General features: G+C 37.7%; 1 protein-coding gene across 1 annotated transcript; it reads left to right on the top strand.

Annotated features, from left to right (window-relative positions):
- Window positions 1-61: 61 nt before the first annotated feature.
- On the top strand, window positions 62-2,189 carry LOC119997664 (two-component response regulator ORR9-like). The gene is made up of 5 exons (XM_038844823.1): window positions 62-288; window positions 395-498; window positions 673-750; window positions 1,131-1,204; window positions 1,412-2,189. The coding sequence occupies exons 1-5, from the start codon at window positions 183-185 to the stop codon at window positions 1,752-1,754; spliced, it is 705 nt and encodes a 234-aa protein (XP_038700751.1). The 5' UTR covers window positions 62-182; the 3' UTR covers window positions 1,755-2,189.
- The last annotated feature ends 15,791 nt before the right edge of the window (window positions 2,190-17,980 follow it).

Raw genomic sequence — 17,980 nt, 5'->3', positions numbered from 1 at the left:
GCGGGTGAATTTTTGGTGGGTCTTATTTCTAAGTTTTCAATACAAAGACCCTCCACTTTTTCTTCTCCTCTCCACCTATTCCTCTCTCTCTCTCTTCCTCTAAAGCATCACTTTTCCTCTTCATTGGCATCTTTATCCTTCGGTTCTGGTTCTTTCTTCGATCTTAAATCAAACAGGTGGCAATGGGTACGGCAGCAGCCGAAGCTCATTTTCATGTCTTAGCTGTTGATGACAGCCGCATGGATAGGAAACTCATTGAGAGGCTCCTCAATATATCTTCATATCAAGGTACCAAGAAACATTGCTAGAATTCTCTCATTGTTTCTTATTTTGGAAGGTTTTTTTTCCCTTTCTAGATGGGTTTCTGATTCTGTCTTTTTGGATTTCGTGGCAGTTACTACAGTTGATTCAGGTAGCAAGGCCCTGGAATTTCTGGGTTTGCAGGAACATGACCAAATCAGCCCAAATACACCTTCTATTTCCCCAAATAATCAACAGGTATGCTTCTTTTCATTTGCTTTGTTCTGCTTTTCTTTTATTTTTTTATTTTTTTATTTTTTTTTTGCATCTTATTCTTTCTAAGTCCATATTCCTAAACATTCCTGATAATTTTTCTTTGACTTCCTTTTGTCTGGGTATCTGAGATGGTGCTTTAGTTTTGTGTTTTAACAGGAAGTAGAAGTGAATCTCATTATCACAGATTATTGTATGCCAGGAATGACAGGCTATGACTTACTCAAGAAAATCAAGGTTTGCTTTTGGTTTCTATCCTTTTTGTCTGTTAGTCTTCCTCAATTATTTAGACCATTTCACTTTCCTGGTAAGAATATATTTTCATGAAAGTCTTTCCTGTTTGTTGATATTTGATATTTCCATTCCAAATTGGTAGAGTTTGGATGTTGTCAGTAGGCCTCATGGGTCAATTTCACCACTAGCTTGAAGATGTCTAAGAAAATCTTTTGGTATATTTTCCCACCCAACTTCAAATCTAAACAAATCAATACATAGATATGTCAAAGATTGTCTTTGATTCCCCATGGATCCATCTCAATCACTAGATTTTCAATCTGAAATAATAAAAAGAAAATTTTCCCTTTAAGAAGTTAATAGGGTTGTCTATGGTTTTGCAGGAATCATCATCACCACTGCGAAACATCCCAGTAGTGATCATGTCATCTGAGAATGTTCCTTCAAGGATCACCAGGTACACAGATGATCAAGAAAAGAACTTTTTCTTACTTTCTATGATAGTTGGTTTAAATTTTTGTCAAAATGTACTAAATATTAATCCTAGAGAAAAACATCTGGTTATTGGGTTTGATGATCATAATTTTTTAATCTGGAAATCTTTTAAGGAATTTGATTTTTAGGTTGAAGTGGCTAATTGGGTATATATTGTCTGGATCAACAGATGTTTAGAGGAAGGAGCAGAAGAGTTTTTCTTGAAGCCAGTGAGATTATCAGACGTGAATAGGCTTAAATCTCATATGATGAGAACAAAAATAATGAACCAAAAGCAAGAAATTATACAAGAAAAGCAACAGCAGGAAGAACATAAACTAGAAGAGTCAGACTCTCATTTGCTACAACAACAACAATCCAACAATAATAACAAGAGGAAGACTATGGAAGAAGGTCTTTCACCAGATAGAACAAGACCCAGATACAATAGCATTACCACTATGGTCCGACAACCTTGGAAAATAAGTTTTCTTTCATATAACCTCTGCTGCACATCTTTCTATTTTTTTTAACAGTTTCATTTACATGCTTAATAGCAATGTAGAGAGATAGAGTTTTTCATGTACACAAAATCCAATTTTGTTTTTGTTAATGGAAATCCAAAAGAACATTTTGAAAAAAAAAAAGAAAAAGAAATAGTTGAGACTGCGTTGTTGTTGGTGGTTCAAGGCTGACTTATTGTGTCTTAATTCTGCATAATCTGTGAAGTGACCCTTTCTTTTCCAACAATAAAAGCATTTCAAATCTGATTGGTAGATTTTAATCACATTTTGGTCCTTGGAGAATGAAGATCCTCTCTGTTGACCTAAATTTCTGGTTTCTGTCTGTTTCTGTTATAGTTTATTAAAATTCACCATGCTTTCTGTCTGGATCTAGAGCTGCTATTAACATCCGCTAATTTCAAGTGGAGATTATTGATTGTAATTTGTAATGGTAATTTACATTCAAATGTCACCAAATACTTAAAGTGGTACGTGACACATCTATAAAGATTTTTATTATTTCCAATTTTTTGGGTTTTTTTTTTTTTAAATGTTGAGATTGCACTATGGAATTAACCATCTCACAATCTCTTTATCTAAAAATTGAAAAAGAAATGGCAAAATGTAATTTTTTGTCTGTCAATTATACACGTGGTTTCATTTTCGTGCCTAAATTTTTTTTCCCAATTTTATATCTCAATTATGGATAAGTACCCCCTTTCATCTTTCAAGTGATGCAGTGGTCGGAAAAGTCATTCGTGGCACCTATGTGACAAACTTTGAATAAGTTAAACGATATGTTCCTAAACTATTTAAGTTCGCCACTTATTGTTCCTCACCTTAGACAAAAGAAGTGTTTTTAAATGTGAAAAAGTAAGGTGGTGCGTTATCCCCTCCATAAGGCGAGGCGTAAGTATTGACATGTTGAGGAGTAAATAAGGGTTTAACACCTCCTTTACCATTATGTACAAATGGGTTACACACCCCCTTTACCATTCTGTACAAATAGGGTAACGCATTTGTACAGAATGGTAAAGGGGGCTCCTCTATCTCGAGGATCATATAAATGAATAGAAAAACGAAAGGGGATGCTTTAACCCTTACCAACTTGATCTTGTTGCCCCTGGCAACAAACCTGCATGAACCATTTCACGAAGTATGTGTCCGGATAACCCAAAGTCTCGATAGTTAGCTCTTGGTCTTCCAGTCGAAAAACAACGTCGATGAAGACGTGTCGTTGTACTATTTTGTGGTGGGGATTACTAGGGCTGTCCATCGCGCCGGGTTTCAGGTTATTGGACCGGGTTCGACCTGACCAGGTGTTTGTCGATGGGAGAGTGACCCGCCCGATAACCCTATTAAGGGAACACCGGGTCATTGGGTTATCATGTTTTCCTGGTAGGGTTTTGGGTTACTTGGTAATATTAACATGCCTAGCCCAATGGAGTTTTGACCCTAAACGGTGTAAAATAATTAAATACAATTATAATTTAATTTATTATCATATATATTATGTAGTATTAAAACTAAAAATATTAATTTAATTTATTATCTTACTGGGTTATCGGATAATATGTAAAAACCTAACCCGGGGCCTGGCTCTGTTAACTTCTTAATGGGCCAAGTGAAACCCGGTCCGATCAAATTATTTTCGGGCTAGCCCGATAAGACCCGAGTCGGTCAGGGTTTAAACATCCAATGGACACCCCTAGGGACTGCAACTTTCCATGAATTTCCCATTGATCCCTCAATGACAGAACTTTGCTTATTTCTTTTCTTGAGGCTCTACGAATCAAATGATATTTTTGTTCCAATTTTTGCCTCTTCTTTTCCCTTTGAATCAAACCTTTCCTTGCCATAACGGTTTACTTCCTATTCCTATTAGTATCGCTGATACAAGTCGGATCCTAGATGTAGAAATATAAGAAGGCGGATCTCCTTCGCCATCGAAAGAAATTAGATTCTCGCGGATACAACACAGAAAATGAATTAACCAATAGCTGTTACAAGATGCTCTATAGAGAAGGCCAAAAAGAAGTTGCGAAGGAAGGAAAATGGGGAAATTAGGGGATTGGGATTTTTTGTTTCAACTTATTTGCCACATGGGTAAGCTGTCCAATGTGGACGATTACACATCATTCCACCATGGACAATTTTAGTAAACTCAGACACCACATATGATTTCTTTATTGTTGGATTTATTCGGGGGACAACCGGAGTTCTTTCCCATAGTTGGGAAAAAAGTTAGGGACAAAAACGAAACTATCGATAGTTGAGGGACGAAAAGTTATGTTTTGTCGAGAAGAAACTCCAATTTTATTTTATTTTCATTGCTCTATTAATATGGTCTTGCTTCGGCCTCATAAGTAGAAGGCAGAGCCTCTGACCCAAGTGATAAGATTTATAAATGCTTTGACCTCAGAAGCAGAATTTCATGCGGAGTATAGAAAGACGTGACATAAGGAAAACAGGTGCTACGTCTTCACTTGCAACCCACGTGGGATGAAGAAGGCCAGGAGATGATTCAGCATGAATAATATTTTCTAAGGAAGATGCAACGGGAGTACAATTTCAACATAAGATGTGTTAGTAATCACTTTGCGCAAGGAGAAAATTGATGTGAAGAGAGTGATGGTGGATCAAAGATGCTTAGCATAGATAATGTATTACCCCCCCTCTTCTAAAAGGTGGGAACAACTCAGATAGACCTAATCCCAATCCCTTCTCATTTGGTACAATGCTCTTACAATGCCTTTATGGCCATTGGGGAAGATACGACTACCGATCACGGCCAAACCAAAGACTTGGGAGGTAGAGTTTTTAGTAGTAAACGTTCCATTTTTTTATAATTGTATAATGGGCATGATGATGGAGGCGATGCCTTTAACATATCACCAGATGTTGAAGTTTCCTACTAGGAGTGGTATAGTGGAGATAAGAAGAGACCAGCCGACATCAAAAGAATTATTCATGTCACAACAAAAGAAAGGTCCACATCACTGTGAGATTTTATGATGATGTAGGATGAAGCCGTAGTCCTGCAGGAAGTCGAACAATAGCGAGTTGCAAAGTATGTGGAGGATCTCGAGAGGGTGCAAATGGCATGAGAAGATCTAAGGAGATGTTTTTTTGGAGGGTCAAGTCTCCCCCCGTTAGAAAATGAGTCGTTAATAGGAATCTTGAGGAGGAATGTAGAAGCTTTCGCCTGGACGTCATACGAGATGCCTGGAGTGGATCCAAAAGTCACCACACACAGCTAAATATGAAATTAGGAATCAAGCTTGTGGTTTAGTAGGGAAGAAGATCAGTATTATAGCACACTGTGGCTATTGTACAAGAAGTCAATAAGTTGCTTGAAGTGGGGGCCTTAAGGGAAGTGTAATATCCTGAATGGTTCTCTAATGCCGTGGTGGTATGCAAGAAAATAGAAAGTGGAGGATTTGTATGGACTTTACGAATTTGAACAAGACTTGTTTGAAGGATCTCTTCCCCATATCGGAGATCGACAAGTCGGTGGATGGTACGTTAGGACAGAAGAAAATGAGTTTTCTAGATGCATACATGAGTATCACAAAATCTATATGTATCCTCCATATCAAGATATGACCCCATTCATAATTCCAAAGGATATTTGTTGTTATCAAGCGATGCCCTTTGAACTTAAGGATGTAGGCACAATGCGCCATATGATGGTAATAAAGCTGTTCATGCCCTTGATTGGGTAGACCATGGAAGTCAACATTGATGATATGGTGGTGAAAATCAAGCAAGAGTTAAACCACTTACTGCATCTCCAAAAGGTATTTGACATCCTAAGAAGAAATAAGTTGCACTCAGAGTAAGGATTGGGAAGTTCTTAGGCCATCTATTACACATCGAGGAATCAAAGTGGATCCAGAGTAGATAAAGGCAATAGAGCGACCGAACAAAGTGAAGGAGATGTAGAAACTCACTGGCCTGGCAACAGCACTAAACAAATTAAAAAACCAGTCATCAGATAGGTTTCAATCATTTTTTCAATTGCTCAAGTCATGCAAAACATTCAAGTGGAATGAGGAATGTGAGAAAGCTTTTCTTGACTTGAGGATTTATATCCAAAGGCCACCATTAAGGTCCACACCCTAGGATGGAGATATATAGGTGTACATGGCAATGTCAGATCATGGCTAAGTGTTGTTATCCTCAGGAAGAGGACGGGGTCCAATACCCTATAGACTACGTAAGGAATACTATGTTGGATGCAGAAACAAGGTATTCACCAGGGTGGAATCAACATCCAATATTTGGGGGGTGGAATTTAGGGCGAGGGTCTGGGGGATATATATCACTTGTTAGCATTGAGATAAAAATAAAAATGATATCCATAAATTTGATAAAATGTTTAGAATTGCTTTTCTCGAGTTCTTATATTTTGATAATATTGCATAATAACTTTGTTGGAAATTCGATCAAACACTTCTTTCTCAATATATGTAACTAGACAATCAACGAGTCTTTCATCTCCCATTCGATTTCGCAATTGCTGTTTCACAATCTTCCTAGTTGTAAATGTCCTTCTACGATTGCAGTTGCCATAAGAAAAGTCAATGCTAGTGTTATTAGTCTGTACACAAGCGGATGTACCAAGTTATACCTTGTCATAACCATTTTTTATGCAAGACGAGTAATCTCATGAATCCCTACAAAATCATTAATGTTACTTTGCGTATAAAAACTGTAACTTCCAACTGACAAGTCACCTAGTTAAATTAGGGGACAATTTAGTTAAGTTAAATTTTTTATTTTTTTCTTCAATACTAGTACTATTAAAAATTTTTTAAGGGGGCGCGACCACCCACCCTTGGTCGTGGGTGGTTTCACCCCTGCTATTCACCCTTGGAAAAGCTATTACTCATGCTAGTAGTGGCGTCAAGAAAATTGGATCACTACTTCCAGGTAGACCCTATAGCAGTTGTAATAGAATTTCCACTCAAAGCTTTACTGGGAAATGCAGATGTTTCAAGAAGATGGAAAAGTGGTCCGTAGAGCTTGCTTTGTATGACTTGAGACTCATCTCGAGAACAGCCATAAAGGCGCAAGTGTTATTAGGCTTTGTGGCAGAATTCTCCACAGGATATCAGCATGAAGAAGGTATATTTGGAAGGTGTAGGCAACAACCTCATAGTCTTAGGAGCACAAATTGTCGATTCATCCACAAGAAGGAGATTGGTTGTAGGAGTGGTTCTCGTGGCCTTAGAAGGAGAAGTCTTAGAGTGTGTTTGGATTGAGGGATTTGGGGGGAGGGGAGGGGAAGGGAGGGGAGGGGGAGGGGAGGGGAGGGAAGGGAGGGGAAGGGAGACTATTTTTCTCTCCCCCATGTTTGGGTAGATAAAAAAAAAGAAGGAAAGAAAATTTGTTTAATTTACTAATTTATCCTTATTTTTATGTTAAACTATTATGTACAAGGGTAAAATAGATATTTAACTTACAAATGGCTTAATTAGTAATCCCTTCCCTCCAAATGACTCCATTTTGGAGAGAAAGAATTTTGACAAAAATTTAATGAAATTTTCCTCCCAAATCCCCTCAAATCTCTCCCCTTAATTTTTAATAAACTATCCAAACAAGGGAATTGGAAGGAAACTCTATTTCCCTTCCTTTCTCTTCCCTCCAAATCCCTCAATCCAAACACACTCTTAGGGATGGATTTTTTTTGGACTTTTCCACATTGAACAATAAAGCGGAAAATAAGCCCTTACTCCAAAGTATAATGAGTGCCCTAGATTTGAGGGCAATAGAGTTAAGCCATCTCCTCTAATTCCCAACTGGTAGTAAACGAGCTTACTAGATAGTGTAGTGCGAGATAAAAGGTTATGATCTCTTACTTGGAGAAGGCAAAAGAATTTCTTAGTCGGCTTCATGACTTTAAGATTATTCAGATCCCAAAGGAGCAAAATGATCATGCGAATACATTGGTAGCCTTGACACTAATCGATCTGCTAGGAATGAAGAGGGTCATTCAAGTGCAGATACAAGAGAGGCTAGAAGAAGAGTTGGAAGAAGACGTGAGATTTACCCAACAACAGAAGGCAAGCTGGATGGGCCCATCATCATGTACTTGAGAGAAGAAACCTTTCATATGACAAGAAGAGGCAAGGAGGTGAGTCCTGATAGCATAATGTTTTTGGTTATCCTCATATTAGAAGTTGTACAGACTATACTTCTTCGTCCTTTACTTGTTATGTATTCACCCTGACAAAGTGGAAGATTTACTATGCGAAATTCATAAAGGCATATGTGGAGCACACACGATATGAAAGGCGCTGGTTTTCTTAGCAATAACACAGGGCTACTGGTGGCCTTACATATAGAAGGATGCTATGAAATATGTGAGGAAGTGCGAGAAGTGTAAGAGATTTACCCGTATTCCCTGCTAGCAGATAATAGATCTCAACATGTTGACTAGTCCATGGCCATTTGCCTAATAGGGAATGAACCTTGTAGGCCTTTTCTACGAGCTACAAGGAATAAAAGGTGGTTTATTATGGCCACAAATTACTTTACTAAATGGATTAAGGCTAAGCCACTTGTAGCAATTTGGGACGTGGAAACAAATAAGTTTATTTGAGAGAATATAATAACGAGATTTGGAATTTCATACGCCATGGTCATGGATAATGAGACACAGTTCACCAGTAATGTTTTCAAGAAGTTTTGCACAGGCTACAGAGTGAGAAAATTTTACTCGACCACGGTGTATCATCGTGCAAGTTGTCAAGTAGAGGCCTTAAATAGGACACTGCTAGAAGGAATCAAGAAGAGGCTCGAATAGGCTAAAAGAAGGTGGGTGGAAGACCTCTCAACCGTGCTATGGGCGTACTGCACCACGCCCCAAAGGTGAACAACAGAGTCACCTTTTGCCTTAGCCTATGGAGTCCAAGAAGTTATCCCATTAGAAGTGGGATTGCCAACTCTACTATTTGAGAGTTTCAAGGAAGGTAATAATACTTTGGCTATGGGAAGAAGTTTAAACCTATGACAAGAGAAGAAAGATATGCAATGATATACCTCATAACTTATTAGTAGAATAATGGTTGAGACCTCAGAAAGTGACCCACAAAAGACCCCCATTTAATGTGAAGTGTTGGATGTGAAGTGAGCCCTACATGTATATTTTTAATCAATGGCTATTTTAATGCCACATAGATTTGGAGGACCTTTGGGGGTTAAATTTTAGGGTTCTCTAGCATTGTCCTTATCAATAACTGTTGGCAAGAGCGTACAATAAAAAATGTCAAGACAAGGAGCCATGACGTCAGTGAGTTGGAACTTTAAAAAGTCGTACCACTAACCAAAGAGCCGATAGAAGGAAAACCAGGGCTAAACTAGGAAGAGCCCTACAAGACACTTTCAATAATGAGCCTACAAGTTAGAAAAGTTGGATGGCAAGAAAGTCCATGGGTCCTGGAATATTGAAAATATGAAATTCTATGTGTGAAAGATCTAAGCTCGTAAAGGCTATTGCGCATCAATAATGAGAAGATCATCTTCTACTTTTGTTTCAATCAATCAATATAGAGATCTTTTTCCACCATTGTTTAAATCATCTCATCGAAATAAAGATTATTACCTTAGCCAAAGAGACACTTAACACTAGTTAAAAAGACGAGTAAAATTAGGGGTGTAAAATACCGAACCAAATTGACATGCAAACCAAAAACTGCACCAAAATTTATTATTTGGTTCGATTTTTTGGTTTACAGTTCGGTTTCAATTTCGGGATTATGGGCATTTCAATTTTCGATTCGGTGTGAAAGAAGAAATTTTGGTGTCAAACCGAAAAAATGCAAATTTTATACATGTTTTATAATTTTTTTTTATATATCATATATTTACATATATAACACCAGTAGGATTCATGAAGCCAACAGCTGTCAAAATTGATGCTTTCACTTTAACTTTTTCTATTAGTTGGAATTGACAACTGAGCCATGTTTTTATATAAGAACTTGGTTGGGATTGTGTATATATCCGAAATGACCTCCAGTGCTGACACATGTTAGTGATGGACCTACAATTGGCAATGGTCAGTCAATTCCTAGTGGACATGTGGCAAGGACATGGAGATTTTGGATTAATATTTGTTCATTTTGTAGATAAATCTGGTGTTAGCTAAATTGAAATTCAGGAGGCAGTTGCTAGAAATCAAGGATGTCTGAAGAACCTTGTCCGAAAGGTTACAAATAAGGACTCGTTGCCATAATTGTTTTAATTCTAATTTAAAATAAGTGGTTAAATAGAAACTAAGATTTCAACTGGATAAGTGCCAGAGAGATTATGGAGAAATCAGAGTTTGAAGCCTGTATTTTCCAAGAAAGTCTCAAGCATGACTTCAGCGACTACACATCAACTAGAGCCAAATCCACGATTGTTCTACATTTTGAAGAAGAAGAAATCCTCCCACGTTCATAAAGGCATGATGACTATCAATATGGCAACCGTTAGTCATTCTCCCTCAATCGTTAGCACAAGGCCTACACTCTAGGAAAGTGGAGCAAGATGCCGGTTCCCAATGTTTCCACATCCACCTTAAAGGAGCACAACCTGGAATTCCTACCATGATGCCCATTATCATGAAGGAGTCGCGATTATGAAGAGTTTTGACCCAACAACTCAAGCAACAAGTAAGAAGGTTGTTTCCCACGATCACCCATGATAGAAAATGTTAAAGAAGTGCCATGAAAAAAGGAGTTGAAGATCACCATGAAGATTTTAAAAGGAAGATGAAGAGATATTTTACACTCACCCATGTCAAAAACAGACTCTGTCTCTACAAAACCTTACTACTTTCTTAGGCAATGACTCCAGTCACTTATCAATAAATTAGCATGGCTCAGGTCAACTAATTCCTTATATTAGCCCTTTAAATTTCAAGCCTTTGCCATTGTAGCCTCCGCCGCTATGTTTTTGTTTTAGCTTGTAAAACATGCCTTAATACATTTTAGGATGTAATACCAGTCAATGAAGTTCTTGATACATTCTAGCAATGTGTTGTTTTTCATTTCAATTCAATAAGAGTTCTTTCATTCTAGTGTTAGTCTCATATCTTATGTTTTCGCTTGACACTAATCAAATTCTAAGTCATTTTCTCAAAAGGCAACCTCAAACCAGTAACCTTGTGTTCTTAGACTGCACACAGCTTGTTTGATGAACATGTCAGATTTGGTGAAACTCCATATCAAAATCTTTGGACTGACAGCAAGTCTTGTCACACCTGAACACACACATTATTCATAACCCAAACACCCATATTCCCAAGTATTAGAATGTTGTCATCTCCTATCCAGTGCAGAAGATAGCGATCATATTTTTTGCATACCTGGTAGGATGATATGTGTCAAGTACTTGTAGTTATGACAAAGAGATAGGAAAAGTAGCAATGGGTGAACCAACTGGAGATTTGTCTCCACCTCTTTCATCAAGGGAGTCATATAACGTTCTTCAAGCCACTCATTTTGGCAAATGTAAAGGAGAAGAAAATGTAAGTCTTGTTCTTGTCAAACTTTTAAGTTGAAAAATCTCATCACAAATAACAGTTTGATGCTGACTATGGAGCAAATAGCAAAGAATATGCAACAAGCATATCATCATACTCTTCAGCAAAATCAAGAAGTTCTTCAACGTAATTCCCAGGATTCTGGCAAGTTGTTTAATCAATGGAAGGCTAATAACAAGTTGTGAATTCAGATCCAACTCCACAATAGTCTGTCCAGACCATTCAACAACCAGCTCTACCTCAACCTTTGCAAGAATTTCTAAAATAGCTACCTACCATGTTGAAGGTCAACCAATCAACATCAAATCCTAGTAGTAGCAATGGTCACTCTATTTTGAGCAATTCAGTTTCAGTTCATGCAATCATTTCTTTGGCTCCTGTTAAATTGTTTAGAATTTTGATGTACAAGGAAAAGGTTTTCAGGTAATATCTTCCGACTTTACCTATTCATATCCTTCAATTATTGTTCCTATCATTGACGATGTCAACCAGAGGCTTCTTCAGGTTGTACCTCCTGTAGAACCTTGGAGTTGGAGAGAATCTTATATCCAACCAGAATGGTAACATTACCAGCCTTATCCTCAAAACAAACTTGAGGGGTAAGGTCAGTATGGCTATTAGAACATTACTGTTCGCCATAGGTGATCCAGCATCAACCTCAACAAGTTGTGAATTGGGATTAAGTGATGAACATTGTTCAAGATATGTTAGGTTCTAAGCGCTTGGAGATATCCATGTACCGCAATTCCTTTTATAGAGAGAGTGCATCGCATTCCACTCCCAAAGGTTTTCAGAAGCCAAACTTCGATACAATAGTGAAATATCATAAGAAGAAGTGGTCATACTGGCAGTAAAAGGCATACTTGTCTAGTTCAAAAATAAGTTTGATGATTTAGACTTCCATGATTTCTCTCACCTAACTGCCAAGGTTGTCCGCTATGAAAGAGTCCTTAAAGAGGAGCAAGACATGACCAAATCATCCAAAGGAACCTACTACAAAGACTCTAATTACATGGTGACCAATGTCGAAGATGAACTCAATCAAGAAGTGACTGTGGTCGTTATTCTGATTAAGAAGTTCTACATCTGCAAAGACATCTTTAAGTCAGAATGTCCCAAAGAGCTAGGAGCAGTAAGTTCATCTAAATCAACTAAGTTCTACGCCTATGATGTTTCCAAAATAGAGAAGATCTTCGATTTCCTTCTAGTATACAAGATGATCAAGTTACCACCTAAGCATAGAATTCCTCCTCTAGAAGAAATTTAGAAGAAGGCCTACTGTAAGTACTACAACTCTTGGAATCATTTTATCAATGATTGTGTTACTTTAAGTAATTAAATCCAAGCCAGGATAAAAAAAAAAGGATTTCATCATTCCTGAACTAGTAATAACAGTGGATGCCAATCCATTTTCTCAAGAGATGCGAACACATATGGTTTCAGACAACATAGGCCAAATGCCTGGATCAACTCCAAGATAGAAAGTGTTCTGGAAGATGTTCAGAAGGCCAGACCTCTAAGTTGACTCCAGAGACCTCTTGTCTAGACACTAAATCCTAAATAGTTCAGGCATAACTGACAACAGATGAGGCAACCATCAGGACCTTCCGAAAAATCATGGTTTTATTCAGAATGTGGACACAAATTACTCAACTAGAAATAGACACTGCATAAAGAAGGAAGATTCATCCCAACTCTAGGGAAGGAACTGAAGGCTCCTTTATATAAGGCAAAAGCCCTAAGATCGAGTTCAGACTCAAGGGAAACTTCAATGAAGGGGTGGTGAATTCAGTTCCAACTTTTTTAGTCAACATGTTTGCCGAAAGAGGATCGGGTGTAACACCCCGACCCGGAATGCGTTTCTTTTGGTATCCTTTTAATCAATCTCCTAATTAATTCAATCATTAGATCACCCAAAAATTTCGACAGCACCTTCCCATAACACGGAGGATGCCAACCTGGAGTAACACGCAACAATTTCACAAATATATTCACAACCTAGGCAGGGCCTCCGGCCATCTAACAAATCATATCATATTTTAAATTCTCAATTCTAAGCAGGGCCTCAGGCCACCTAACAGTCACACATAATTTCTCCACACAACAACATATATAATCAACATCCAGCACAAATAGCAATCTAGCAAACATAAGAAGTCATCAGGACACAAAGTCCACAAACCCAGTTCGGGAGTCCCGATCACACGGAGTACCCTCCCTATCGTCCATCCCACAGTCAAGAATGAGGATATCACACAACATCTCAACTAAGAAATATAGATACGACAAAATAGTAATAACATAAATAAAGTTTAGAACTATCTAGTCCTATCACTCTTCAGGGGTCCATCCAGGTCACGCACCCTCCTCCTGATCCGCGACCCTGGTACCGGAACTAGACTCACCTGCGAGGAGGGAATAGGAGAAAGAAAAGGGTGAGCGAAAGGCCCAGTAGGGAATAATAAAGAGTAAGTGAATGATATAAGGCTGAAATATCAAAGAAAGGCACAAATGCAATAATATGATAGCTAACATCATGTACACCAAACACAAGTAGATAACCACACCATACGAGATCCTAACTTGGCCCACCGGCATCCCTACACATATCGGGTCCCTGAATAGCCCAAAGGCATCATCGCATGGTGTTTCAAGCACATATGGAATCCTGATCGGCCCACCGGCAATCCTGTAGTCATGGGAACCCTGAACAGCCCAACGGCATTCCACATTTCACATCAATCACAACTAGGAGATATGCGGGTTCATACTCGACATCTACCATGCAACTACAATGCATGTCCAACATGGTTATGCAATCGGGTATTTATACATTCTAGATATATACATATATATATATATATATATATATATATATATATATATATATACACTACTACATTATGCATGTTCAAGAGTAATTCATGCTCAATGGAAGATTGAACAAGTAGGGTATGCAATATAATTCAAATCATACAAGAAGGATATCACAAAGTGGGGTTGTTCTCCCGTAGGTACAATTAAGGTGAGAACCAATTTATAATGAACATTGGGAAAGATAAATATTCTCAATAGGAAGACACATTCAAAGAGAATAACAAAGGATAGAATTTTGCTACCTCGCACTCAAAAAATTAGCTATGTAAATCAATACTTAACCTTGACTTTTCCCGGCCTCAACCAACCTATTATTCAATAAACTCATCCTCCAATCAATATACAAGAAACTTCAATTGCGCATATCTAACACAAATTAATCCAATAAATCAAGAACTCATTACCTTCTCTTACCTAATTTCTTGAACTTCACCTACTCAAGCTTGCTACTCCAATCCACAATAGAATCTAGCAATACAACCATAAACAAGTCTAAATCAACCTATTAGATCACTAATTTCATTTAATTTAAAGAATTTCCCCCAAATCTACAAAACCCATAAAACCCTAGAATCCCAAATCACCCAATCTTTAAATACTAGCTTTTAGGTTTAAGAAACTTACCAAGGTTGTAGAAACAAGTAGAGGGAAGGGATTCAAGCTTCCTTTAGGCCTCAAATGATGTAGGAACCCATGGATTCGAGTTTGGGTTCAAACCTTAAAAGATTAGAACAAAGAGAGGGATTTAAGAATATGTAAGCTAGAGAGAGAAGTCAGGAATCAAACTTGAAACAACTTGAAAGAGGGTAATCTTACCTTGGTTGATGATCTTAGATTGATGGGAGGGAGGAAATTTGAGAGAAAATGAGGTTTAGGGTTTGTTTAGGTTGGGTATTTTGAAAGAAATCGTGAAAATGGGTGTTTAAAACAACTTCTCGGGTGAAAAATTTAAGGAGGTGTCCGGACACCTCTATAGGTATCCGAACACTTATGCTAAAATTTCACCTGTATCAGTTTCTTCTATATCTGTCCGGACGGCTTTTAAAAACTGTACAGACGGTTACCCTTTTAGTCAAATTTTTAGTTTTAAAACCACTCGTACACCCCCCAAATCACTCGGTATTAATTTCTAATGATTTTATATACATATACATACTCAACATGTGTTTGTCATACCTAATTTCTAAAAGAAATGAAGTTTGGGGTATTACATCGGGGATGTCAGAAGATTCGGTGATAGGTTAGTCCATCATCATTCTTCACAATCCAGGTTTAGAATGATCAAACCTCCAGTTCCTGTTGTCAATGTTTGGGTAAAGGTTCAACATCCAAAGGATAAGCCCAACCTCACCAAGACTCAAAAGAGGAAGTTACAAAAGAAGCGACAAAAAAGTTGAATGTTGTCAAGCTTCCCCAACAACCATTTAGAAGGCTTGCCCAAATCCTATATAGGCAATCCATTAAAGAAGGTGTTTAGTTCGTTGTTGGTGATTTCTTATCCTTAGCCTTGAGAGGGATCGATTTTCAATCTCTTTTAAGGTAAATGGCTCAATCTTCAGTAGATGAGGCTCATGTTTAACAAAGGAGTTCAGACCAGTGGGAAAATCAAAAGACATACACTCTTGACTCAAAAAAGATAACATTCCTGAAGCGTTAGGCAACTATGTAGTAGGATTTGGGATCGAAGAGCAAGAATGAAAACTCTTCTGTAGACCAGAGGTATTTCGAAGATCTATATAGTAAAATTACCTATGTTCTGCCTATATAAATAAGAAATATTGAAGCTATTCCAGTTGCAAGTATATCCATCATTATCAGTAAGCAATTGTTACTATTTTGAAACAACCAATCAATGAAGAAAAAAATTAGGTGGACCTATATGTCCAACATTTGTCAAATGGGTACTTATATGGCATTTAGTGATAAAAGATTAGTTACATAATCTGGGTTTAGGACAATACAATAATAAACTACAGGCCCAACATAATAACTAAGCCTAAAAGATGAATGACCTAACTAATGAGTAATGATGATGACACATGTCCCCCTTAACTCAATAAAAAATAAAAATCAGAAGACCTTTCAACATTCTCTGCCGTCTCTTATTACTCATGGACAATCCCATTGAAAGTATAAACTCAGTAATAGTAAAGTCGTTCATGGATATTGGTTTGTTTAAATTGCCCTACCCTGCTATGGCTTTGCTTTTGACAGCGCAGCTAGTCCAGATAGGCGGTTAGTGGGGGGGAGTCCCAATCATTACCGATAACAAGCACCTTTTAAAATACATTTATTTCCTGAACTAAGTTCGGAGGTTACTAGAGAGGGCTTACTCCCCCGAAGTTAGCAGGCTTATCTGCACCAAAGCATCTCACCAAAAAGAATTAGCTAGGTCCACCGACCGCTTACGGGACAAAGGGGATTTTTGTTTATTGATGAAGTCTTTCCGCCATTCTATCTCTCTCCTGGAGAAAGACATGTTGGCAATATCGCGGAATCAGTGCATGTGATAGGCTGTATTCTGAGAAGCTGTATGAATCTCCTTAGATTCGTGCAAACTCTGATCGAAGACAAAAATCTACCATTGCCAGAGACTCGCGTTTGAAGTGGGGAGTTTCTTCGAGCCAGCCAACAGACAGGGGCAACTTGTTCACCAAAAGGTCTACGAAAGACCTTGATGGAATGAAAAGCTAAAAGAAAGAAAACCCTACCTGTTCTTCGCTCGGGTTCTTTGGCGGCAATCCAACTGGCCACTTGACACAAATATTCTAGCACGGCACCCGATACATGAATGGATTAAGGCAGTGCTTCATCCCCAAAGTATCCTACGGATTCCCAAAGATCAAGTGCATTATTTTCAACTCTACACGACAGTTTCCATGGATTCCATCTGGTATGCACGTAACAAACTCATTCATAGTGCGGTACCTATCTCAGCTCCTGAACTAGCCAACACCCTTTCTTGCCCTTTCTTTCTTCTTCAATGACATAAAGATTATCAAGTTACATACATTGAGATAGAAGTATTTGATTGAATTTCCATTTAGATTATTATGCAATAGGGTGGTGGTATTAACACTCACAAAAGTGGATTTTGCATCCCATTCATGACACACATGCAACTACTTGCCTAGAGAGAGCGTAAATCAGAAAGTGTTTTAAGTTATGAGGCACGTCACTGTAAGGCAGCGCCTCTAATTTCTTTCTGCCTCCGTAACTGAGACCTAGCCATCTCACCTCCCACCTACCAAGCACACTATCACATATTGTATTTTCTCTCATTATATTAATGGATCATCTGAAACTCTGGGCTGAAGTTCTAAGATTGTCAAGTGGTTTTAGTAAGGCAAATATATCTCTACGTGAAGTACCCTCCCCGTTTATATTAATTTTTTTCTCAAAAATAATTTCGATAAATTACAAATGCTAAAGTTAATTTCTATTTTACCAGGATGAAACTATTAGAAATTAAATACAACAAGAAAAAGAACTTGATCTAATACAAGAAAGTGAAGAACAAATTGAAGTTGATGTTATAAATGGATTTGTTGGTGATATGGCATGTTAAAGAAAAAAAATTAATATATGTTATATTTTGTTAATTTCTAACAAAATTAATACATGCTCAGATATTCAATTTGCGTGAATCACTAATAGAATGGGTTCAAAATATTGGATGAATATGAGATTTGTTATTGTTACTAAAAGTTTAGATATTGGTGGATTTGGGAGGACACCGAGATTACTGTTACAATGTGAACATGGTGACACCTACAAAAATAAGAAAATTTCAACAAAGGTAACTAGCATAAAAAAAAATAAAATTGTTCATTCAGTGTGAAGA

The sequence above is a fragment of the Tripterygium wilfordii genome, chromosome 4 (assembly GCF_013401445.1).
Source record: "Tripterygium wilfordii isolate XIE 37 chromosome 4, ASM1340144v1, whole genome shotgun sequence".
Classification (NCBI taxonomy): domain Eukaryota; kingdom Viridiplantae; phylum Streptophyta; class Magnoliopsida; order Celastrales; family Celastraceae; genus Tripterygium; species Tripterygium wilfordii.
The sequence above is the reverse complement of the archived record's forward strand: the minus strand, read 5'-3'. Positions and strand labels throughout refer to the sequence as shown.

What these genes read in the sequence shown, in the direction of transcription:
- LOC119997664 (XM_038844823.1), top strand. Translation starts at nt 183, where the DNA reads ATGGGTACGGCAGCAGCCGAAGCTCATTTTCATGTCTTAGCTGTTGAT. An exon ending in CAATATATCTTCATATCAAG is followed by an intron (nt 289 to 394) that starts GTACCAAGAAAC and finishes ATTTCGTGGCAG; the next exon opens with TTACTACAGTTGATTCAGGT. An exon ending in TTTCCCCAAATAATCAACAG is followed by an intron (nt 499 to 672) that starts GTATGCTTCTTT and finishes GTGTTTTAACAG; the next exon opens with GAAGTAGAAGTGAATCTCAT.